The following is a 25,869-nucleotide window of genomic DNA, read 5'->3' as shown; positions in this document are numbered from 1 at the left end:
GATCTGGCAGTTATGATCAAAACAGGTAATTTGTTAAAATTGAGGCCTTTTGAAATGATTTATGTTGGGTCTCAAACAATGACAAGCAGTGTATATATCATGTTTTTGTAACCATGTAATTCTAGGAATGTTTAAGCCTCGTTCAGACTCTCTTATGAAATTCATTAAAACTGTTCACTTAATTTAAAACCACCAGTATTCTACTTTAATCTGCCGAAGGGGCTTGATTGTTATCATAAAGTGCAAATACTAGCAGTTCAGAAATTTGAACTTAGATGTTGAGTTACCCATAAACAGTCAATAATGCAGTTTTAAAAATGTCACAGAGAAATTATTGAACAAATGATTTATGAAAGAATTAAGAAAGAGAGTGGGAGGGGAGGGCGGCTGCGGAATCCAACAAAGTATAGTATCTTATGCTCAGAAAAACATTCACTAAATTTACAGATTATTCCAGTTTTGCCCTTATTGTGAAAAAGACAATATTCTTTCCAAGCTGTTTCCATGGCTGATGAAAATTAATATTCCACCACCATTCCGGGTTACATGCAGCCAGGGATACAACCCCGGTTGAGACACATAGTCCGAATGCACTGTATACATGTCCAAAGAATACTCCTAAATGCTGGCATATCCCATATGTCTTTATCAGAAAATACATTTAAAATGAGGTCTAATGTGGAATGTCCAAATGGAAAATGCTATTCACATGACCCCTATCAAATTCAATATATTGTCATGTTCAGATTAATAGTGGATTATTAATGTGCATGTAAGCCTACCCATTGTGCTGATGTTGCTATGTTCAGCTTTTTAAGACCCCTGCTAGCCATAAGAAATCCATAAGTTTTGGCTTCCTCATGACAGCCAGGGCAGTAATCCTATATTCAGTATCCACTGCAGTCACTTGACATTGCAGAAAAGTGCAACTTTTGATCAAAACTGTGCTGGGAATAGTCCGAGACGGAAGTGGCTAGTCAACCACTGTCCTCTGTCACATTTTGCACATGGTGAACTTGCAGGTCTTGGCACACATTGGGTGGTGGCTGTGCTCAATGACTCATGTGGCGCCCAGTGTCTGAAACTTTCGTCAAACGTCTGGCACATGGTGTGTGTGTCATTGTAGCCAGTGACGCTGGTGGCTCTGCATTCCCCAGTGGCTGCTGATTGGTTGTGTAGAAGATGAGGCACAGGTGAGGGCCAATCAATGAACCTAAAGAAGGAGACAACACAGTGTGAGCAACTGCGTTACCAAGTGTCTCCAGCTAACTTGTTAAGATCATCCTTACAATACCTTGCACTTGCGTCAGTACTGGGTGGAAATGTCTTATTATTGCCAGCTCATTCAGAATAATCAACAGGGTGAAAGTTTACATCAGGCGTCATAAAAAAGAATGTTTAGTGATATTTAGTTTTAGAAGTATTTTGGAAATACTCCCTTCTGTTAATTTGTTTTTAACACGAGTTACAAATGTTCGACCTTTTAATTTCTTTTTAAGATTTAGTTCATAATAATGTCAGAAAATAGTATCAGGAGAGGATTTTTATTTTACCTTTCACTGGATCAGTTTATCTCATTGCAATTAAGATCTGTTTTACAAGCTATTACATTCTCCAAAACAATCACAAACATATCTAAAGAGGAGACACTACAGGTGAAGACATAGTTCTTTCATGCACTGGTCAATTTTGAGATTTAGGGCTATTTTGCTCCCATAAAATGTCCTCTTTCAGACTAGTGGAAAGACAATGTCCAAAAGACATATTTAGGTGTTTATTTTAGGTCAGATTTTTTTTGAAAAAGCACACATTTAATTCTATAATGCATCATTTGCATATTTAAACATAAAGTTTCAGAAACTTATAATACAAAAAAAAATAAAAAGTTATCAGCTGTCAAAGTTTCATTGAGATATTTATTTTTTACCCTTTTCATCTGTAGCATCTTGTTTTTGGTCTAAAAATATTCAGAGTTTTACAATACATACATTAAAAGGCTGTCTTCTAAAAATGAGTTTGTTTTTTCTCTTGCTCTGAGCCAAAAATCTCCACTTCAGTAGCTCCTACATACACTGAACTTTGCAGTATTATTCCTATCTATATTCTGACGTTTTTTACAGAGGGGTTTGTTCATATATCATTCATAGCCTGATTTATAGAACGTTTAATTCATCAAAACATGGCTATTTTTTCTTTTTTATTATTATTTTTATTTATTTATTTTGGCCGTTGACATTATTTTCTAATCTATGGATTGATACAAAGTTCTCTCTGTAAAACCCTTTGACTCTAATATGTATTAAGAATTTTGAACATGTTTTTTTTTTTCAATCTTAAGTTTTTTGTTTTGCAAATGTTTGCAATTTAGTGTTTTTTTTAAACAAGTTATACATGGTAGGAAAATGTAAAAAGACTGAAAACTATATAGAAAACTTTTTCACCATTTCTGTGTCCAGGATTTTTTGGATGGGGCTAAAAGCCTGCTCAATGACGCAGTGTGGCAACCCTTAGCATAAGCCCTGCCTTTCACTTTATAGGAATAAGAGTAGTTGAGCTTTGCCATTGATCGGAATTTTATTTGTTTTTTCATGCTGTTGCAGATTGAGAAGTATAAGATTGATTTTCGGGCCGGTTGGTGTCCTGACTCTGAAACTTACTTCTGCTCTGGTGGCTCAAACGTGTTTGGCTGCACAAGTCCAAATAAAGCTGCTCGATGGAGCATCCATTGTGGTGCTACAATTAAAAGAGGCTGTAGCTTTGCTGTGAGTGGGCGTGGCTTCAGCACATTCTGCAGACATGCCCTCAGGGTGTCAGAGGAGAGAATACTGCCTATTTTATCATGATAATTTGAAATGTAATTTTATATACCTGGTGACTTTTTAATCATTTGGATTTGACAGGGTGCTTAACAACACTTTTTTCTGTGCTGTGACAAACTCATTACTCATTACTCATATTTATTTTTACTTTACCCAAACTTTAATTAGATAATGACTTATTTGCATATTTAAAAATTCAGAAAACTTCTAAAACAAAAGAAAAATTATTGTCTTAATGTAAGTAGTCAACTGGGGACATTTATGGTGATATCTACATGTTGAAATGCTTGCCCTACATACCAAGTTTCAAAAGATTGTAACCCTAAAATCTAGATGTTGGATCAGTCTTTGTAATTGCAGTAGAGTGCTGTCTTGATCACTTGGCAGACTGCAGTCACGTTTGGTTAAAATGTGCTCGATTAGAAGTGAAGGTTCATAATGCAGGTCATCTCTGAGAGGGGACAGGTCAAACTGAGTCAGATACTGAAACAGAATGATTAAGTGTGAACAATGAGCAAAACCACATCTCACAAAAAAAGATAAATGTATCACCAGGATTGTTGTTTTCACACAGCTCTGACAGCTACCTATGATATGACATCAACACGGCCCATCTGAAGAGGAAAATTTTGATCCATTCATGAGTGTGTTGTGCCATTGTGCATGATGTCACGTCAGCCGTCTGTTGATTGACCGCCTTTATCATCACGAGTCGTGATGGGTGTGTTCCGCCCTCCCTCTGCTTGTTTTTAATTGTCGTAGGCTGGTTGCTTTTTTTAGGAAAGGCAGGGCTGGTGATATTAAAAGACCTGGAGGGGGGCTCGTGGGATAGTCCATAGACACTGATGCTCACGACAAAAGTGATGCTATGCTTAACACTGCACAGCGTGTCCCTGTTGCGTTGGCTTGCCCTTTGTTTTTTCACATACCTCATCGCTGGAAAAAGCTCTGGTCAGTGCTTAATCATCATAAGGGCAGTCTGTGAGCTATAACCTCTCTTAGTCTTTTTCATCTAGATTTAATCATCAGTAGTAAGCGTTCAGACCCACCAGACAATCAGTAACAGTTTGCTGCAGCCCTGTCAAATGATTCAGCAGATGTCCGTATTCCTCAGTGGGCTGCCTTTGCCTTAAGAGAGTTAAGTAATGTTGCAAAAGTAGAAGTGAGCCAATATAATCTTTCTTCTACTCTCTGCAGAATAATAATTAAGAGAACTTCCAAAAGGGCTCATTGCCAGTCTTGTAAAGATGAGATCATTGTGCAATGTCAAATAATTTTTATCAGCTAGACTGCCAAAGATTGGGACTAATGAAAACTGCAAATTGAGTGCAGTCAGCATTTCAAACAGACATTCCTTTTGAATCCTGCTAATTTCCCATTAAAGCCTTTATTCTTGATGCCAAATGAAGATGAATGGCGCTCGAAACTTTAAAGGTCCAGCTGCTGCATAAATATTTCTGGTGCAGAGTTTAGACACAGCATCAGCAAAGAGACCACCATCGTGTTTTCATAGGTTTGGAGAATTAACAACCTGTTTTATGAGAGAATGGAAAGCATTCAGATGCAGCTGGGTAGAGCTGCAGCAATTGATCGATTTATTGATTAGTTGTCACCCATTAAATTGATGTTCAACTAATTTGATAATCGGTGAGTTTGAGTAACTTTTTAAGAACAAAATGTCAACTTTATGACAGCAAACTGAATATTATTGGGTCGTGGACCAAACAAGACATTTAATTACGTCATCTCAGTTGGAAGCACCAATTGACATTTTTCACCATGTTCTGACATTTTATAGCCCAATTAACTGATCAATTAATCAGGAAATAATTGACAATTAAAATAATTGTTAGTTGCAGGATGTCAGCCAGGTGGTATTTAAAATATTTTTGCCAATGCTGTAATCTCGTAATTTTGTTCTCTTGTATGATAAAGGTGTAACTACAGAATATTTGTGCCATCACTGAGATCAGATTTTCTCCTCGTGTGTGCTGAGTGAGCAGACGAGACTGACGGAGGTACTGAGGGGGAGGACAGGATGAACAGCAGGAAAGCAGACAGGCGGAGAGGGAGGGGGGGGGGGGGGTCAGGTGGCGTGACTTTTTACTCCGCGGCTCACTGACCTTGACAATGGAGCCACAGCCAGCGACTCGGATAGCTCTCTCCGATAGCGTCTCTCTCTCTCTGCCTCTCTGTCTGTTTCTCTCTCTCTCTCTCTCTCTCTCTCTCTCTCTCTCTCTCTCTCTCTCTCTCTCTCTCTCTCTCTCTCACTGTCTCTCTTTGCCTTTTCCTCTCATCCCCCGTCTCTCCGCTTGCTCGTAGTGAGTCTAGCCCGCTGGCTGTGGCAGCCAAAATGCACCACCACCTCTCTGCTGCAGCTCACCCCCCTCTTACCTCACGTCTGCTCTTTTTCCAGACAAGCGGGTTTAAAAAGTCAACTGCGTATTGAGCCGTCTAGACTGAAGCCGGTCAGCAACCAGCCCTCCCCACCCCCAACTCCCCTCCCCAACCCCCCGACTTGTGAGTTGCTGGCTACAGTGGAAAAACGGATGAGGAGCAGGTGACCTTGCTGAGCTCTGTCCCTCATTTCTGGCCAAGTGCAAAACGGCTCTTTGGACACATTACATAAACAATATTGAACACAATGTAACAAAGCTCAAGTTGGACGTGTCGACAGTGTGAAAGAGGTGTTCTTTCACTGTAATGTTCTCGGAAATATTCACTGATGCAATGAGTGTTATAGCCAACGTGCAGTGCCTTTTCTTTTTGGACTTACCTCCTATTCTGAATGCATAAAATTCTTTATTTTAGCACATGAGTATAAAACATAACACAGTGTTTTCCAATCTACATATAACCAAGATAAATAGTCCAGTGCCTCTTTTTCTTTACAAGGTGTTAGCCTTTTAAACGAGGGCGCACTCTCTCCAGATGAAATACTAATGCGAGTGCCTCAGTGAACTCTCCACTCCGCTGCCTGTTACTCGTTTGATGTTAGGTTTTATGAGTAATTTTTAACTTCCTGTTTTGGATGCCAGTAGCAACTAACTGATTTACTTTACGCATGATTGTCATAATTGTGGTTCGTGTCATTTCCCAGTGCACAAACAGATCAATTGGTTGGGAAACCTTCAGTGTGAATCAGCTGACAGAAATGTGAAACATTCAGTTTGCGGCATTGCACAGCTCCCATTTCATTAGAATAACACCATTATTCCTGACAGTATATTCTTGAGTGGAGATGATGCGGTATATCTGCTGCATCACTAAATAAAGGATTTCATCTTCCTCAAACATATTTCAGAGCAGTTGACACAAACTGCAGGAGATGCATTGTATTCGGTGAGTGTGTTTTCAGTTCCCTCCTGTCAGTTGATGAGGTGTACTGTATGGCACCCCGAAGTGTGACATTCCATGTAAAGCAGCGCGTGATACTTTTTTTAAGAGGTGTCTCCAGCCAACAAGTGGCCCCACCATGTGCAGTAAGATGGCTTTATCCTCCCTGGTAAAACACAGCATTGACAGCTTGATTTTCCAACAATACATTTAAACTATTAAGCTGTCCTTAAATGCCAGAGTCTGCCTTTCAATCTTGTGTTACACTTTAACTTGTCTTGGTTCACTGTGCAATTTAATCATTTAATAATGTAACTTAATGCAGAGATGTTTGAAAACTACTCTTTCCAGACAAATCCCATCAGGTTTGCAGCTCTTCATAATATCTATAACCTCGGGGCAATGCCATGTGTGTGATGCCACAGGTGTCATCAGTGGTTGTTGTCGGTGTAAGGTTAATAATCATGGGTAGTTAAAGCTCACAAAATCCGTCTGTGATCTCTGTGAGACGCTTTCTGTTTCTTAAAAGGCACGACAGAAACTAACTCAGTGGCGGCTGGAAAGTGAGCAACGCCTTTGCATTTTGCATGTGGAACAAAGTGCCTGACTCCTGTCTGGTTATCAGATCTTCTTACAGTTCATGAAAGGGAATGAAGGAGCAGGAAGGATTTCGCTTCTATTGACCGCAAAGTGTTTGCAACTGTCAGTCACCACTTATTACATATGAAAACAGGGCAGAGTCCAAGTGTCGGGCAACATATTATGCAGAGAAATTCTGAACAGCATATTTGCACGCAGTCTTGCTTTCTGGCCTCATGTCAGACTGCACTATGAAGAAGAGAGTTGTGAGTCCAGATGTTTAAGCTAGTCAACATTTTTAACTTTGTTGTTACTGGTGACTGCATCCTACAGTATAAGGCCCAGAAAGACCAAACCGAAATCAAAGACCTAGTGGCAACGAAGGCTGACTCTTGCGTTGCCTCACGTCACCTGTGTCTCGGCCGTAAAGTTGCACCTGAACACAATGCAAAGGCCACAGCTAACAGCCAACTAGCATGTACGTTATGTGCGTACGTGAGAGGGAATAACTCTACATACCAGCAGGTGGCAGAGCTATGTATTCGTCTTAAAACGGGAAACCTGAAGACAGGACGGATTCAAGATGCTAGTTAGCCACTTGGCACATTAACAACTCAAGCCACTGTTGAAAAACAAAGGATTTTTCCCACACTAGCGAACAATGACATAAACGATTATAAACTATTTCTACTAAAGAGCTCAATGGCCAAAAAAATAACCTTATGTAATATGACAAGTTTGTTTAGATCTCTCGCCCTCTTGACATAAGTCGTTTGTGTCAGTTCCTCACTTCTGTTTCTCTTCTTGCGCACTGAACAGAACTGCCAATCACAGTGATTTTATTCAGGCTCAGCCATCCCCGACACCGATCCAACATGCTGAATCGACTGATAAAAGTCTGACATGAGCTTACTAGTGCTGACACACTGCAAAAACTAGGGCAACATGCTCATCAACAGCTCAACACTAATCAATGGCCATACGTTGGCTTGGTGTCAGGGCCCACTGTACTGTACTGTAGTGTAGCATACATTTCCATAGCGGCTGTTAACCTCTGTTTGCAGTGTGCCGAGTGAGTGATTACACAAGGAAAGGACTGCAGGCCCTCGGTGTCAGGAGAGATCTCACAGACGTGTACCCAGTGCTTCATCCATCCCACCTTGGGAAGCAAGGGTTGGAAAACCAGTCAAGCAGCACATATTGATTACCCTCTAGAGAATCTGTGCTGGACCTTCGGAGCGCAATATGTGAAGCTACTTAGAAACTTCTCGTTTCTTTGGTGGTTTATCTCTCTTACATCTTTGTCTGTCCCGCCAGTGCAGCCCTCCCGCCCACCTTCATCTCCGCTTTCTTTCCTTTTCCCACCCATACAGCCTTTCTCATCCTGTCATACCCGGGCCGGTGGTCTGTCCCTTTGGGAGGTTAAGGGGCACTGTGGGTGAGAGGGCAGTCAGCAGGTTGAGCGGGCACCGTGCTTGCCTTTTCCCACAGCCCGCGTCAAATGCTGCTGAACCCTGACCCCAGTGGGTCCTCACTCTCAAAATCGGTGTGGAACGCAATTCAGCCAGCCAGACCCTATTCAGGACCGGACTTTCCATTTGAGGAGAAAAGAATCCCCCCACCATCCCAATTGTGGTCAGTGCCCTCCCTTTGTCTGCTGGTCAAGCAGGGTCGGACGACCGGCCGCCACTAGCCAGGACAAGACTTCCGAAAAGCCTATTCAGCATGTGATTTGACCCCCAGGTTCCATTGCTGACTCACAGGGATCAAACGCTGGGAATCTCTGGGGGTTCTCCTCCATGGAGTTTTTCATCCATTGAAACTTACCCTTTTGGCAAAACTCGAAATGACTAATGATTTTTTTCTAAAACATTTCCTTAATGGCAAACAATGATTGATAAATCTGGGACTCCTGGAAGAGTTTCACCCAGGCCTCCTTTTTTAAACACCCCACTTTTGATGGTTGTTATTTAATTTAAGCATAATTATCTAGAAAGGAAAGAGCACGTGGAATAGCTTTCGTTTTTAACTGTTGTAGTATGAAACGTTTGTTCGAGCCATGGCTGGGGCTGCTTGTGCTTGGGCTGGGCCACATCGTTGGCTGAACACTCCTGATTTCCTGGTAGTGGTTAAACCCAGCCAGAAGCAGTTCAGTAACAGAAGGAATTAATAGTGCATAAAAATAAACACATTTCCTAAAGTACATCAGATCCCACTTGTGGTGCTGAGTCCTGGGGGGGCACTGCAGCTATGATGCATATACACAGAGACATTACTGACGTGTGGATTTAACAAGTTTCAGCTATGCAGAGTGATCTACACCATGATTAGTGAAAGTTGGAGACAGACTTGAAACAGCTGGAAAAGGTGCGGTGGAAAACAAGCCTTGGTTTCATTATTTCCTTTGTTTTATGATTAGTTTCTTATTCTGTGATTGGCCTTTTATGCCATTTTCTGCTTTGTTGCCTTCTGCTGTAAGAAACATCTCTGTGATTAATTTACAAAACACACACAAACATGTACATGTGCACAGACACTCACAGAAACAACATGTGCACAGACACTCACAGAAACAATGTGAAGATGTGGTCATAATTACGAATAGGAGAAGGTATGCAAGACAGAAAAGGTAAGAGACTCCAGGAACCTTGAATTTCAAAAGGGATAGTCTCATGGCATATGAGAGTGTGTGTGTGTGTGTGTGTGTGTGTGTGTGTCTCCGTCTCCGTCTCCGTCTGTGTGAGAGTGAGAGTGAATCTGTGTGAGTGTGTGTGCAGACTCCAACTTGACGCATGGTTTAAATCTTTTGCAGAAGGGGAGCACTTTGATTGTAATGCCTCGTGCTGTGTGCTGAAGCGGGGGCCTGCTGCAGCTTTAAAGCTGGTCAACTGTCAGGACTGGAGCGTGAAAGGGGGGCCCCAGAGTGAAAGGGGTGGAGGGTCCCACTAGGGGGGTCCTGGAGGAGGAGGGGTGGCTTGTAACGGACCTCCTGGGCTTTGAGGGCCCTCTGTGTGGGCTGCTACAGCAAGGCGGCCCTCTTCACAAGAAGAGGAGAGGGAGGGCGGGCTCAAGGGAAGGTGCTGGTGCATTGGCCCCTGCAGCAGGGAGCATGGGCAGGACGCCAGCTCACCCGTTCAAGTCCCACATACCAGATGTTCCTTGTCAGGGAGCTCTTGGCCTTTAATAAATTGAGTTACTGTAAATCTGTAATAAGGCAAGGCAAACATGGGCACCCCTCCTCCCCCACTACACACACATCCCAGATATTCTGATCTCACAGACTTTTCTTAGGGTCCTACGGGTCAACCCCTGGTGAAGGGGCCGTGTCCCAGCTACTGAACCTGCCAATTATTTTCCAACCTACACAAGAGGACGGATGTTTTCCTTCCCCTATGCCCCCAACCCGCACTCTAACTATAGAAAATGTCATTCATGCTTTTAGACTGTAACATCACAGGGCTTTTTCAGGGACCTGATGCAAAGAGAAATGTTTTTTGAGGTGTTATAACAGGAACTTACAGCATTAGTTTTAATAATCCTGTTTGGGCAAATAGTTTGCCTGTTTTAATTTGACCAATTCTGAAGGTCCAGTTGCTCATCTCTTCCTGGACTGTTCAGATAACTGATCTGGTCCCCAGCAGAGCTGAGCAATATGGTGGAAATCCTAATCACAATACTGATAAGGATGTTCGCCACTATCAATAAAAAACCCAACTTATTTTCAAATCAGTTAACTGTGGGTAACATGAGACCAAACTCTACATATGTGTAAAACAGTTACAGTTAGCGGTGTAACAGAGCACAAAATTCGGGGCTTGGTATGTACCTCTCTTTTGTGTTCACAGTTGGATACGTTTTTTGTACAGCAGGTAAAACTAAAATAATGCAAAAAAAAAAAGTGTTATTGTTTTTAAAAGATGTAAATAATTAAATGGTGGCTCAGTGGTCATAATTCTTACTGTAAAACTTAAGGCACTCATAAACTGGCATGTTGTCAAAAGGCAAAAATAATAAAAGTATTTTCATTTCATTTATTTATTTACAAGGACAGTGCACATTAATCAACATCTCTGTAAATGTGCTAGTGTTAGCCAGCTGGCTAATTTTCAACCGCAGTCCTTTGGCAAGATGTTTTCCATCCAATAAAAGGATAAACTTCACAGGACAAAGACAGCATAAAGACAGCATTACCTACTACTACTACTACTACTACTAGTAATGTAGATGTAATGCTCTGTCATAAGACTATGACTTTTTGATAAATTAGTTGCTACTGATGTCCAAACCAGGAAGTGAAAAGCAGAGCAGGCGAATCAGAATGACTAAAACACACTCATGAAAACACACTGTATTGGAGCTCACACACTTTGACCAAATGCTTTATTTTGGTATTCTCTTGAAATGAGTACGGTTGTATATATGCAGCGAGAAACACTCCATAGCATTAGTTACTAGCGTTGAAATAAAAATGACATCGTTATTACTTTGGTGCAGTCTGAATCGGTAGTGGGAGGTTGCCTGAATAATGCGCGGAGAGAGACTCGCCTTCCAGTCTGATTTTTTCTTGTCCTGCCAGTTGACATATTGGGCCGATGTCATAATCCATGAAATTTGAAAGCGTACTCTCAGATTTTCACAAATTCAGTTGAACGTTGTTGGCGTACATTTAGACACAAATCGTTGTCCACTGAGCTTGACTAACCCCGCTAATTGGGCAAAGCCAACTAGCATGCTACAGCTGATAGACCACAGCTAGTGCAGTGCCAAGACTTTTTAGGTAAAACTCACGCTCAAGAATTTCTATTCTGTGTGTGCTAGTAGCAGACATAAATAGACAATTTTAACAGTAAAAGGGTGTACCGAAAGGATGTTGCATAATGAATCGAATATCTTGCACCAAACACATATACATGTCATTATACCTACCGCTTGTAATATGACTTTTTGTTTTGTTTGTAATAAGAGCTTGGAGTATTTGAAGGATTATAAGATAATTCCATCGCAGTATGATTCTGCTGAAAGTAGAGAAAACATTATTGAATTATCACCCAGCCCAAATCCCCAGTGTTAAAGTATGTTTGAATGTGTTCTGCAAAAACGAACTGCATCTGTTGTTGTTGTCGTCTGCCAGTCTTGAGGCACGGGTCATTTACCCAGGTAACAGCAGCCAGTGTTTGTGGAAGTCATCTGATCTGCTGCAAGAAAAATAAAAATAAATGCCTCTGTGCTACTGAAAGGGTCGGGAAGAATGTCCTCTGCGCAGTCTTGGTTAGATTTACAGCGCCTCTGAGGATGGCTCTGATCTGGCAGTGGTCAGTTGGCTTTGAAGAGAAGTGCACAGAAAGTGAATCACTTTGAACCTGCACTGAGCTGAGCCTGTGGGAGACCCACGGTCCCACCTGAGTGGAACAGGACAGTAAATCTAGAGGCAGCTCAGTTTTTACACTGTGACATGGGGACTTAAGTCTTAATTTGTTGCCTGCTGAATCCCCTGGTCCAACAGTTCTACAACTGTGGCCTGGTTCCAGGGTGGCCTCATCGCTTTTACGTGCTTGCTAGACCTGGATTGTTTCCACAGCAAATGAAAGGACTAAAGTGAAAGTCCATATCTTTCTGTCTTTCTCCCACTCCCTGTCTCTGTGCTTGGACTTTAGGTTTAGGGTCCTTGTATTGTATTTTTTGTTGCCATGGATTTTTTTAAACTTGCATTCTTTTTCTGCATTTGCTTTCAAGCCCTACTGCTGGTTCTGCATGGGCACACGCAGACCAACACAGTTACTTTAATTGTGGCTAGTTTTTGAACTACAAAATTTGAGACAGGGAGGTCGCCAACAGTTTCAACTGCCTCTCCTTATTGATGATTGGCTTGCTGGTCTAAGCCGATTGCCCCTCTGCTTGTATTTTTAAAAACAAGAGGAGTAAAGAGGCAAGTTGAAAACAACACGTTGAACAACGGCAACACGCAGCCATTGTGAGATGTCTCTTGCAGATTTTCTTGCTTTTGTTGACTTCAAGAACAACCTACCTGTGTCCTTGCTGTAGATTCGTCCACAGCACAGCAGCAGTACAGTGTTGGAGAATAATGGCGACTCATGCAAGGATGAAAATGATCCAGAGTCTCGCTCTACTTAATCTCTCAAGACAGATTCTGCAATTTACATTGTAGAATCTGTCGGCAGCCCTGTGTGAAAGACGACTAGAGAGGGGAGGGGAGGGCGGGGCTTTCAGTTTGAACGATGCTGCACGTTAGCCAATCACAATGGAGGGGGCGTGGCCGAGACGTGCAGGTGCCCCCAGGAAATGTGTACCTACAGAAACAGCAAGCTCCGCGTCCATAGCGATCCCTCCACCAAAAACGCTGTCTTGTCAATGTGAAAAATTTTTTTTTTTCCAGTGGATGTCTTAGTTACAACATGATTGAGCTAACTGGAGTAGTTTCATGTTCTATCCGACAAGGAGAGGCTTTTAACAGATGACGTCCTGATGTTAGCTTTGCTAACTGTCCCTGTCAGCTGCAGCCACTGATGCTCTCTAGACATCGTGATTTCCCCAAACTGAATAAATACCTCACATAGCAACACAAAACTGCTTTACTAGCTCAATCATGTTGTAACTAAGATATCCTCTGGAAAAAATATTTTATTCACGGACCGTTTGAGTTATTACCTTATTTTTATACAGTCTATGGTTATTACAGACACCGCTAACGGCTAACGTTTACAGCTAACGGTTGGACCCGCTAATCTACGATAATCATGTTAATTACAAAACGTGCACACAGAAATAGTAACGTTTGTTCAATCATTGTGTTTATAGACTTAACAAACATCAGATTAGTCTACACGGTGATATAGTGACGTGAAAAATGTGATATATAGCTAAACTCTGCTGGTTTTCTACCCGAAGTATTTGTAAACAACACGGCGATTCCCTGGGGGCACCACCGGAAGTGAAGGGCGTGAGCGATCGCCGAGGCCCCTGCACTCCGGGCTGTGCCTTCAGAGGTAAAGGAAGAAATTTTTATTTATTTATTTATTTTACCGATGGATTTCCAGACTGAGCTCCACTTAGTAACTGTTTCGAGCTTGACAATGAGAAACATAGCGACACCAATGTCTACAGGTTGTTAGGAGAAGTTTGCCATCTGGGCTTTCTGTCAGACTGGGATTTCTTGGTATTGGTCAGGCAGTTAATCATGGTTTGGGTTGAAATGAATAGTTTTCTGCCAGAGAGCGCTGAAGGCAAACTTCGCTCTTGTGCACAACACTTATTCCATTAAATTCTGTAGCCATGCGGGAAGCTGACAGCAACAGTATGCTATTGAAGGTTATATTCACAATGGGATGCTAGGTGTTGTGTATATCCAATAAATAACACCAAAATGTATTTCTTTGGGGCAGCACATAGCCTAACAGAAAAAGTGTAAACAAAGGAACGTTAGCCTTGATCCGGGAAATGATAATTCATGTCATATGTCAGCTTTACCACAGCGTTGGCACAGAAATAAGGAGAAAGCAAACCTGGCTGATGTTGGTGATCTGACAGGCTAACTCCTCTAGATATAGCTATGAATTAGCTGGATGGTTAGCTATCATTTTGCTAACATTAACTAACCAACCCTTACTATATACAATGTAATGTGTCCGTGAAGATTGTGACACCAGTCACCCTAAAAGTTTCCTTCTGAGTATAGACTAGCCAAGCACATAGCATATCTAAGTATAACAGGAAAGGGGGAAGTTGATCAAGATACTGTCAGATTCCAAGCGTGCTCACCTTTGATTAAAGCACAAAGCAAAAAGGGCAGGATTTAGGAATGGTTAATTGTTGATGGTGCAGGGTTTGCCAAGCTGAGCCCTTCATACTCCTTTATCTGTGCTGTGCCACCTGTTAGCCATCCCAACTAAATTCAGAAGGAGGTCTTGAAGTCCTCACTTCATATAATCTGGAACCAAAAGGTGGTAGTGTCATGTGCCCCACCTACAGGTAATACTTTCACTTAACAGATGATCAGGTCATTATCCACCTTGGGTAAGGCTCGAGGACAGTAATCCCCTTCAGATGCAAACCCTCAGGTCCATTGCCGAAGGTGTTACAGCCTTGCTTAAATAGGCTTTAGGTTTAACTTGTTGGCCAGCGGGCTGTTTCATTTGACACCTCCCACAGTTTGTGGTGCAATGTTTGTTTTTTCACAGACTTCCCAAGTGTTCCTCTCTTGGGGACCTCCGGGCTTTCGCATGTCTTTAAGGCTCTTTAGGTAAGCCGGAAAAGCAAACAAAGGCATATCTATTATATGGTAAGTGGATCTCACATTACCCTCCCATTTCAATGCAGTCGCCAGTGTGGGCCACTTTCCAAGTGACTGATATTTTCACAGGGGCTAACATGTCAAGGGATGGTGTAATTGATTGTCTTGGATATTTGAGCATGCCACTTTCCCTCGTTCAGAGACCCCCTAATGCTTCCTTCTCCAGTTATATGGCTTACTCATGTGGTGAGGTTTTGACACATGACGGTGAAGCAGGGTAGACATGTGGTCATGGTACATATTAGGACAAGGGCATTGGAGGCCATATCCTCCATTTTATGAGGCACATGTATTTTAGAGCTAATACTAAAAAGTCCCCTCCAAAATACCTCATGACTAAATACATATAAAGATGCATTTATTAAGATGTTTGGCTGCTTTCTGCTGCTTTTCCCATAGGTCACTTTATGCACACATGCTCTGAGGTAGCCTTTGAACAAAGGATGTTATTTTTGTTGCGATGGGGCCCCTGCTGAAGTTTATCCAAATGAAAAGCTCAAGGCTAAAATCACTGGTTCTCCAATGAGTTTATTGAGTAAAGCTCTCCTTGCTCCACAGAGGAGTTTTGATAGTTGCCTGCAGGAAGGCAGTGTTTGAAGGATAACTTATCTGACTAAGTCTTTTTATCAGCTTCTCTTTCTGTTTTGGCTTTTTTAAAACATGGCTGAGAGGCAAAATCTTCTCAAGTGAACGTTTCCTGTTCTTCCTTTTATGATCTTGTTACTTAAACAGGGAGAGATTATTAGTATTATTTGATATTATTGAATTTAGTTTCGATATTTTTCTCAGACTTTTGGATCCTGAGGCAACTGCAAGAGCCAGACTTGTCAAAAAAAACTTACCCTAGATGAGAAATTGAGAGTTGACATCGCAGGTCATTTAACTTTCTTTTACGATACCGATCTGCCGTAGCTGTGTATCCAACAAACCTGACTCTGTTACATCTGGCTTTGCTGTTAACCTCTGCAAGAATGCTAGAACTGACTCTAGATTTCCCAAATACGCACACATAGCGCAAGACCAGTGAACCACAGTCTTTTTATCAGAAAGATCCTGAACATGGCATGTAAACTGAGTGTACTCAGTTGGCTTGGACCTCTGCCATGTCACCCTTGAGGAAGGCACTTAACCTGAATTACTGACTGAATTACTGAACATGACTATAGGAAAAATATAGGGTACAGATAAAATAATGAGAATGCTCTATGGAAACTTACTTCAATTTTGAAGTTAATAAATCATGTTGCAAAAACGATAAAGGTGGGTCATGTAAGGCTGCATGGAAGTTATCATTTGTCAGCTGCCTGTGTACTTTTTTTTGCACAAAGGCTGTTTTTGGCATGTACTGTCAATAAGTCAGTTTCTCTCAACATTTTAGATAAATGAACAGTTTCTTTAAACTGTGACAAGTATAATGTAAAGAATAGATGGTTTGTCATCTTTTGAGCTGTTTTTCTTTCTTAAATCTTAAGCTTAGAACAGTTCACCCCCCAAATCAAAAACACATATTTTCCCTCTTACCTGTGATGCTATTTCTTGAACTAGATTGTTTTGGTGTGAGTTGCTGAGTGTTGGCGTGAACGGCCATAGAGATATCTGCCTTCTCTCCGGCATAATGGAACTAGATGGCACTCGGCTTTTGGTGCTCAAAGCGCCAAAAAGAAAATACATTTGAGAAACTCAAGATAATCCACAGACCTTGTTCTGAAAAGTCTCATGTAGGAACTATTTTCTTTCTGCTGCATTACACCCACCAACCGAATCACTGGGCAGAAAAAAGCGTGCATCTATTGCTAGCGTCTCATGCTGTCACGAGCATGAGCCTCTCGTCCTTGGGTAGATGCTCGCTTCCTTCTGCATGGTGATACAGTTTGTGGATGTACTTTAGTAGAAAGAAAATAGTTTCGACATGAAACTCTTTTGTTTGGCGCCTTGGGCACCACAAGCCAAGTACTGCTAAATTTGAGAAAAGGCAGTCATCTCTGTAGCCAATATCTCTAACACGTGGCAGCTCAAACCAAAACAATCTAGACTGATAAATAGCACTACAGGTAAGAGGAAAAATATGTTTTGTTTTGTTTTGTTTTGTTTTAATTTTGGAGTGAAATGTCCCTGAAACTATAAATAACTTCCTACTCTGTGTACACTTAATAGCTGTACTGATTGGCGCCTTGATAGAGAAGCACAAGAAAAAAAAGCAAGTTGAGGAAAAGAATGAAAAAAGAAGGAATTTAACTTCAGCTCAGATTGTACATGAAGTGATTTTAATACAGGTTTTTTATTTGTTCGTCTATACAGCCTATAATTTAAGAATATATAAGCACAATACCACCTGCTTTCTACTTTGAATCCTCAATTTTATTTTTAAACTGAACACCACTGCAGAATAGAGGATATAAATTTGTGAAGGATAAAGATTTGTCAGGGGGGTTTCTCACATATATTCTCAGCATCCAGCATTATCCACCTCCATGACTAGAACTTGGCCTCAGGCATCTTTTTCTTCTCTCTCGTCCAGTCAGTCTTTTCTTTTTTTCTTTTTTTTTTGCCTTTGTCTGCCTCCCTCATGTGTTTGGTTGGTCAGGAGGCCAGAGCAGGGCTCTGCTGGCAATAGACATCNTCTCTCGTCCAGTCAGTCTTTTCTTTTTTTCTTTTTTTTTGCCTTTGTCTGCCTCCCTCATGTGTTTGGTTGGTCAGGAGGCCAGAGCAAGGCTCTGCTGGCAATAGACATCCGCCAAAGCTCTTTTTATTCTGCCAGGATATCCTCTTGACATGACATGATGCCAACAGTGACCATCGCATGTAGTAATCTGGCATAGGTCAGGAAGCAGCTGGATGCACGTGCCATGCATGCCGAGCCGCTGTCTTAAGGAGCCTGAGGTAGGCTTGCCAGGGTTGGAGCTTAAGCTTAGCCGACTAGCTGTGCAGCCACTCCCTGCAGACACTGGGTCACAAACTGTCAAACCTAACGATATACCTTTAATGAAGTGGTATTTCCTTTAACTTATTTTCCAAAAAGTAACAGCCAAATTGTCTCTTTTAATCAATGTGTACAATTTAATCCAAAAGCTGAAAAAATGTATTCTGTCAAGAGGAAGCTTAGTCTTGATGGCCAAGTTTATTTTGGTTTCTCTCCCGCAAATAGCCTAGATACTGATAGATACGGATTTCCAATCGTGATTAATTAGGTACCTAGAAATGCCTTCATGAGCACTTTTCAATCCTGACCAACTTGTCTCTCATCTCTTCCTCATTTAATCATTTGATCAGTTGCATTCTTAAAACACCAATTTACATTTTCCATCATCAGTCAATTTATCGTCAAACCTACTTACATATTTCTGAATGCAGGTAATTGTTAAAAACAACCACAAGCCATGATTTATTAAAATGTTCTCTACTTTTACCTTCAATTTTTACCTTCTTTGTGCAAGAATGCGTCAGATGTTGGTGCCGGCGGCCAGTTTTTCATGTTTTATTTTTTAAAGAATTACTTATAATTTGATCATTTGTTACACGAAGATAAAGTTTCTTCCATATAGAGTTGTGGCTTATTGGAAACGACAGTGTGTTCTAAAAGTAGATCAAGATCAAGTGTTTTGGCTTTTTTAAGGCTTTAATCATGATACAGAATCCTGGGCAGGAGAAACCAACTACTCTTTCACCTTGCAAGTTTCAGTTGTTATTAAAATGGAATGATACAGTAATGTTGAACATTACTGTATGCAATTAAATGTAAAATCCAGCCCATCCAAGTTCTCAGATATTGCTCTGTCCACTCTGCACTTCTAGTCACTAGAAGTCACTGTAACCTTTCAGACCTGTTGCCAAACAGTTGTGCTTTTCTTGAGTGTTATGTCTTTCCTCCTAGTGGCTGGAGTCCAGCAGCAGGAATACAGTTGACACAGGTGATTACAGATTTTTTGACACCCTTATGCATGTATAAGCCGCTTTCTCCCATGCACAGGGCAAGGCCCCCGGTCTGTATGACCTAGAAGAAGCTAGACTGGATGACCCAGTGGTCATCCTAGGAGCCATCTGGCAACCCGCGTCTTGTGTGGCTTACCCTTCCCACTGCCTCACGCAATTCCTTAAGCAAGCATAAGTGTGCTTAGGAGGACTTAATCTCAGAGAAACTGGTTTGGGCCACACTGTTGACTGCCAGTGTGGGTGCACCCGGCTGTTAGGTCATGGGGTTCCTTCAGTCATGTAACACTGAGACAGCGTTTTTGCGATGTGTCCCGTCTGCCCCTTGTGGAATTACAATCTCTGGATTTGATGTACCCTTTCAATGAAACTTGGCCCCTTATGAAGGTGTTCATACCATTAGGTATTAAAGGAGCTCTATATGATATTAAGAGCACTAATATAGCAGCAAACATATATTTGCTATGTAAGGATGTAGTGGAGTTATAGCTGCTTGAGCAGAGAATGGAGTCACGCTCCCTTTGTGTGTGTTTAAATCTGAGCTGCTCTGTTTGTTGTTGTGGTAGACAGTCTGGCAGAACATGTATGTTAGTGCATGTGTGTATCCCACTGGCTAGCTAATCGCCATCGCTCTGCACTGCTTTCATATGGCAGTTACCGCTGATAATGGGACGTTGTCATTGCAAAGGTGTGGCACCGACTTTCTGGTTTATCCCTGGTTAACACAGTTAGCACTGTAGCCATTGTTAGCATTGTATTCACTGTTAGCATCATTAGCTGTTAGCTGCCAGCTCCGCCACTTCTATCTTGAGAGCCATATCCAGAAAACCTGAATCATAGATTCGCTCTGAATGTTGTTTTGAACTTCTTTAAGTAAGTGGGAGATTCTTTGGAATCTCGAGCCCTTTTTAAACACATTCCTCAATATTGTTGCACACAATATCCGCCATTGCTTTTTTACACTGAACCACCAATGCCAGCATAATGCTGCTCCAGTGTGTGATGGTAGATAGCATGCTAGTGTTCTGGAAGCAAAAGTGGCATGATGTGTATCACAACAGTGTCTGTGTCTTCTGCTAGCTTCATGGCCGAACAACAATGCTCCCCCATTCAATGTTCGTATGTTTTGTAAAGAACGGCGAGGCGGCATACTGGCACACCAGTCCCTCCTTGACCTGGCTGTATAGAAGGGGCTTCAGCCTACTTGTCTTTTCATGACTGCACAACTGTAAAGCTGCGCTAAAAACCTAATAAGCCATCTGGTATGGTTGGTAAGATCAGTTGTCCGGTCATACCGAGGATAGAAGGTATTCGCCACACTGTCAGATGCCCCTGGGTGTGTTCTGTTGGCCCGCGAGGCAAGGAGGGGAAGCGAGAGAAGCTTGAGCCTGTCTGCACTTGCACAGAGGTCACTGCTGGCCTTTTGACTGTCTGCCAGTGCAGGGGCCAGAGTCTTCCAGAAGAGGGCCTTGGCTACAGGCAGACAAGTGAGCCAGCCAGCCAGACAGGCAGCCAGCCGCATCGTCTGCAGTCTAGGTCTGGGGCTAGAGCCTGGACTAGGGCAGCTCAAGTTACCCAGACAGATTTGTTAACACTGTTTGGGTCCGCTCGGCTTTCTAGCCAGGCCTCTGAGCCAAACGCGGCTGAGGTGACTTAATCTGTCATTAAACTCACATTACACCCGGACAGAGACTCGGCTCAGGGGCAGAGACAGCGCTCACTCTCCCACTCACTGGCATGGCTGGCTGGATTTGAGCAGACACAAAGAATACCCCCTCCTCCTCCTCCTCCCTATCCTCTTCATGCCACACACCATGGCACAGCTAGACAGCCCAGCACGGTCTAGACAAAAGCAATTTCACTTGAAGTTGAAAAGTCATTTGACTGTGTGACGGTCACCTGTGTGGATCTGGTACACTTTACAGGATGTACAGATGATTTTGATTCAGAATATTGAGGTTATCTGCGATTTTGATTTGCAGAAATTGTTCAATCATCAATCCTTGTTTTATATTTGCAGAAATGTGTAGAAATACTATCCAACACTGAACAGATTGTGAGTGAAGTTGTAACGGCTGGTCGTATAATGCTTTTAATGGCTTGACAGCTTTGGTATTTCTGCTGTGATTGATAAATGTCCCCTTTACAGTCTGTGTCCTTTTACAATGTGAAAACCGTATAACGATAATTAGGACCGAAAAGAAAAGGTCTACTTTGTGGTAAATGTAGAGTCAAGTTCTTCATCCTTTAACAAGGAAGATAACTGAGGATAAAGCATTTTAGATTGTAATATTGTCTGTCATGTTTCTAACAGAGCTATGATTTTAGTTTTGATTTTTGTTTAAGTATCTTTCTCCAGATGGAGCCCAGCCCGTATTGGTTTACAAGACACTAACAACAACCAGGATGGCCACATGACCAATCATAACATACAGTTACACATATTCAAAAAGAAAACATGTAAAAGCATTACATTTCCATAACAGTGTTCCTTTTCCTAGTGTCTTGCCGAGGCAAAAATCTACTAATTAAAGCTATGAAAATTTTATCCATATACTATGATGGACAACGGATGATTATTGCAGCATTCGCACATGTTGTTACCTGATCAGTGCGACAGACACCTTTACAAACAAACATAAAACTGTCAAACTGAACATGAAAATGACTAAATCAGTATCCATGGTGGGAAAATGTAGTTTTATTGCATCAGTGACACTGGTAGCATCGCATTTCTTTTTCTCAGAGCTGCTGACGGTACATATATGTCTTTGTACGTTCTTCACTGGCGATCAGACAAACAGGAGGAGATGGCTGAACTCCGCTCGCATCAGGCAAACAAAATTGCTTCCATTGCTCTTCGCTTGGAAATGTCAGAAACCCTAACAACCTGCAGTACCTTGAGTGGAGGTCTAAGACATTGTTTCCCTCTGCTGAAATTTGTTTTTACCTAACAGCTGGTTCTGGTTCTTCCCCCCAACCTCACCGCACCCCCACTGTCATGAGCAGCCAAGAGCCAACATATGAACTTTATAATCAACTGTTACAAAGAGCAGTGCCAAGCCAGCAAGCTGCATATTTCCCAGAGAAGAAGATTTTGATTTAATTTAGTTTTATTCTATTTTATTTATTTCTTCAGTTTGGCTGCATTCTGGACACAAAGCTGTGTTTGGACAGTTCCATAGCTGTGTCTTTGTGTGTTTGTAAATGATTTTGTTAAGAAAACACACTGTGCATGGAAAACTAGTTGCAGTATGGATAGGAATGATACTCAGGGCTCTTGCTTGTTTTCGTTTTTACGTTTTTCGCCTCTGAAATCTGTGACACAGCATTCAGTCCAGGGCCTTTCTTACACTTTCCTTAAAATGATAATCCTGGTTCCCACTTCTGGTCTAAAACCATTCCCAAACTTTTTAATGGAGGTTGTAAAATCTGCGTTTTTTTTGGGTCCCACCAGTTATTAAAGCACAAGATAATGCCATCTGCTTTCTCCCACATGTTTGGAGATGTTTTAGTCATTAAAAAAGCCTGGTCTGGCATTTACTTGACATAAAAACCTGCAGACCACTGACCCTAAATGATGCATGGTTTAGAGACTTGTGATGTATCTGTTGCTTTAAACATTTATAAAATAATGAATATTTATTTGAACTTAAATGAAGATTTTGTCCATGTGAATCTGACTAAACAGGACCCCTTATACTAATGAGTTAACACTGAATGTTTTGACTGACTGTGTTCTCTGTTTTTGCCAACAGGTGAAGAAATACTTCGAGCTGGAGCCGCTGGCCCGAGGGAAGCGCTGGATCCTGGAGGGCAGCACCACCGACAACTTAGAGGCCGTGAAGGAGAGCTTTGGTCAGTTCATTAGCCTGTTGGAGGACAAAGACACAGAGCCTGCAAGGATATGATGCTAACGCCGCTAATGCTAAGAGACATTAGTGGCTGACGACAACGAAACACCACATCCTGCTGGTGCCCATGTACACACACATATACCCACTCACGCACAGACACAAACATGCACACACGAGAAAACACAGCAGACGTCGGCCTCTCCGTTGGAGAAGTGTATTGTATGTTATTCTCCCTTCACTTTGCTCTCATCTTTCAAACTAGAAGAGTGTGTGCCACTACAGCCCGTCAGAGGAAAGCTGCCATTAAAACCACCCAGTGTAAAGCCAGTTGTCAAGAAAAATCATTGAACTTTGCCCGAAATGGAAATCTTGTTTACTGCTGTCTGTGCCATTGTGATTAAACCAGCGGCACGTGGGACATGTGGCATTCCTTCAGTCATCAACGGACACTTACACACACATTCTCACCCTAACACACACACACACACAGTCACACACAGTCACACACAAAGTGGAGCCCAGGTTGTCTGTAGATATGTTTAACATCTCCAGTAATTACTTTACAGGATGTTTGGGTGGGCTCAGTTGATGTTCTTTCCACTGAGAAGTACTGTATGGCTGTCAAGTGTGCTTCTCAGTTTGACTCGCTAACAACGAATGTCGTTGTGTGATCGGAGTCAAAAACCTTGTGTTATGTACGGTAGTTACATATCGGTGCGTTACACCGTGTCTGAAAATATAATCTGAATAGTGTAGTCTGAGTATCTCATGGAGTATTATGTACATGCAAACAGGCATATTGCTGTGTACCCTCCTGTGCAGCCATACACAAGTACTACTAATCATGTGACTTAAGTGCTAGATGACTTTATGGAGACCATGTGGAGGAAGTGGGAACAAGTCTGAATGCTTTTATAAATGTGCAACTTAGGATATATTTTATAGCTCTGTATGTTAATCTCGTAGAGCTACGTTCGGATTTTTTATAACTCATACCACACTTATGAATTCTTTCAAATCAAAGACCAAAAAAAAAGAAGAAAAAAAAAAAACATTGATGATTGACAGGGCTGGCCGAAGCCACGAGGTAGAGAAGTGTGATGGATTTAGTTTCATTTCAATGTTCAGCAAATGTTTGTTTTTATTTTCTGTATTTTTTTTTTCCTTTTGAATTTGACATAATCCCTCTCTCAGCACCGGCTAGCGACTCCAGTCTCCCATCAGGGTGGAATACAAACTCTATCAATCAGCCACAGCAACAGCTGCATCTGACAAGTCCCTGTCCGACACCCTAATGCCTTCCAACTGTCTGTGAAGACCCCTCCCTGTCTGCTGTTTATCGCGGACCCCCACCCCACCCCACCTCATCCCAACCAACACCACCCCTCCACTCCAGCTCTGCTCCCTGTCCCCATTACTGCTCGGTGGGGCTTTTTATCCCAGATGCCAACGTTCAGCCCGGCTGCCCTCGTGTGGACTCCACATCTCTAAAATGAGTCGTATTCGTTCTGTCACAGGTGTGCTCGTCCCCAAAGATGTGCTTCAGTAACGGATAATGTTCACACCTCCTCCATGCGTGCTTTGTATTTCTGTTGCTGTTGTTTTGTTCAGTATTTTGTCAGGTTTTTAGAAATTCAATCACCTTTTGTACCTGACGTCAGATCTGCCAGGTAGTTTTTTACAGTCTGGATGGATCGCTGCATTCGCTTGAATGCAAACTAAATCTGTCATTGGACTTTGCATATCATCGGCTCACACATAGGTTTTAAAATATTAACTACAATCTCTTTTTTTTTTCTTTTTGTATTTGTTTTTCAATCATGCGTTTTGTCTAAAATAGCAATTAAAAGTTTTAAAAATGAAAAAATTGTCTTAGTCGTTATTTACACTTTGATCTCTTTTGCTTGTTAAAATGTTGAAGTGAAATATTTGATATATTATACTGGCACAATAGATGCAATATTGTCTTTATTTTCAGTGTTTTACTTTAAAATGGGAGTATGGATTACAGTTTATAGGTTTGTTAAACAGTATGAATATTTTGTAGCATAACGACTGATCTGTGTAGCTCATGTTTGTGAAAGTAGAATTTCAGTCAGACCAGGTATGGATTAGAAGACTGCATTCTTAGGTCTGTTTTAGGTAGATATTCGCACAAGATAACATCCATACTTCACGTATTACCATGAAAAGTGTGATGAGTTGAATGTTTGCATATGTTTCTGGAAGCATTTTCTTCACAATGTCTCGGATTTGTGATTTAAGGTGACCTGTGGAAATCTGAGACCTTGGAAGATAATCGGGAAAACGCAGATGAGCCGGTTGAGGTCGAGCCAAAGTTTAAAGAAAAAAAAAAAGAGCACTCAAAGTCAAAGTGGAGCAGCTGAAGAAAGTTTTGAGTGGAAAGTTAACCAAGTGAGACAGGAGTTCCTAATAAATATACTCTACTCTGTGCTACCTCTGCCTCCCCTTTTCTTCTCCTTTTGCCCTTCTTCCCTCTCTTTCAAATTAACCGTGTGGCTTTAATACAATGTGTGTCATGCAGGTTGCCCTGGCGACTCTTTGATCCTGTTTTCCAGTCTCTGCCTCTGGGGCAGACGTGCTTCTCTTCAGTCTGCTGCACACCAGCTCTGGAAGCTGCTGCAGCCCTGAGACAAACCATGGGCTGCTGCGCTCGTCTCGCTCCCCCCTTTTTCTTCCTGTCGCTCTCACTTTCTCTCTGTTTTTTTGAGCCCTCACTATCTCTCTCTCCTTGCCATTTTTTTTCTTCCTCTCTCAGGTTCTCTCCATCTCTCTGTCTCTCTCTTACTCGCTCTGCTTCCCTTTGGTCACGCCAAAGCAGCCCTCCCTCAACATGGGCATCCAGGATGCCCAGGGGAAGGGAAGAGGCCAGGACCTCAGCGAAGCAGCCCTCCCGGGAGAAAAAAGGAGAGAGGCAGGGGACCTCTCTTTCTTCCACTCCTCCTCACTCTCTCCTTCTGTCTGCACACTTGATTTTATTCCCCTGAAAAAGATGCAGCCAGTCCTCTCCTCCCACACTGAA

The 25,869-nt window shown here is 42.0% G+C and overlaps 1 protein-coding gene across 2 annotated transcripts in view; it reads left to right on the top strand.

The window, feature by feature from the left end:
* The window catches only part of arl15a (ADP-ribosylation factor-like 15a), a 128,691-nt gene extending 103,998 nt beyond the window's left edge, over positions 1–24,693 (top strand). For both annotated transcript variants that reach the window (XM_050050098.1, XM_050050097.1), the window contains exon 5: positions 22,728–24,693. In XM_050050098.1, the coding sequence (XP_049906055.1) occupies positions 22,728–22,880 (153 nt within the window). In that variant the 3' untranslated portion in view covers positions 22,881–24,693. The remainder of the gene's footprint in view (positions 1–22,727) is intronic.
* Positions 24,694–25,869: the final 1,176 nt, after the last annotated feature.

The sequence above is a fragment of the Epinephelus moara genome, chromosome 8 (assembly GCF_006386435.1).
Source record: "Epinephelus moara isolate mb chromosome 8, YSFRI_EMoa_1.0, whole genome shotgun sequence".
Taxonomy (NCBI): domain Eukaryota; kingdom Metazoa; phylum Chordata; class Actinopteri; order Perciformes; family Serranidae; genus Epinephelus; species Epinephelus moara.
This window is presented reverse-complemented; position numbering and strand designations above follow the sequence as displayed.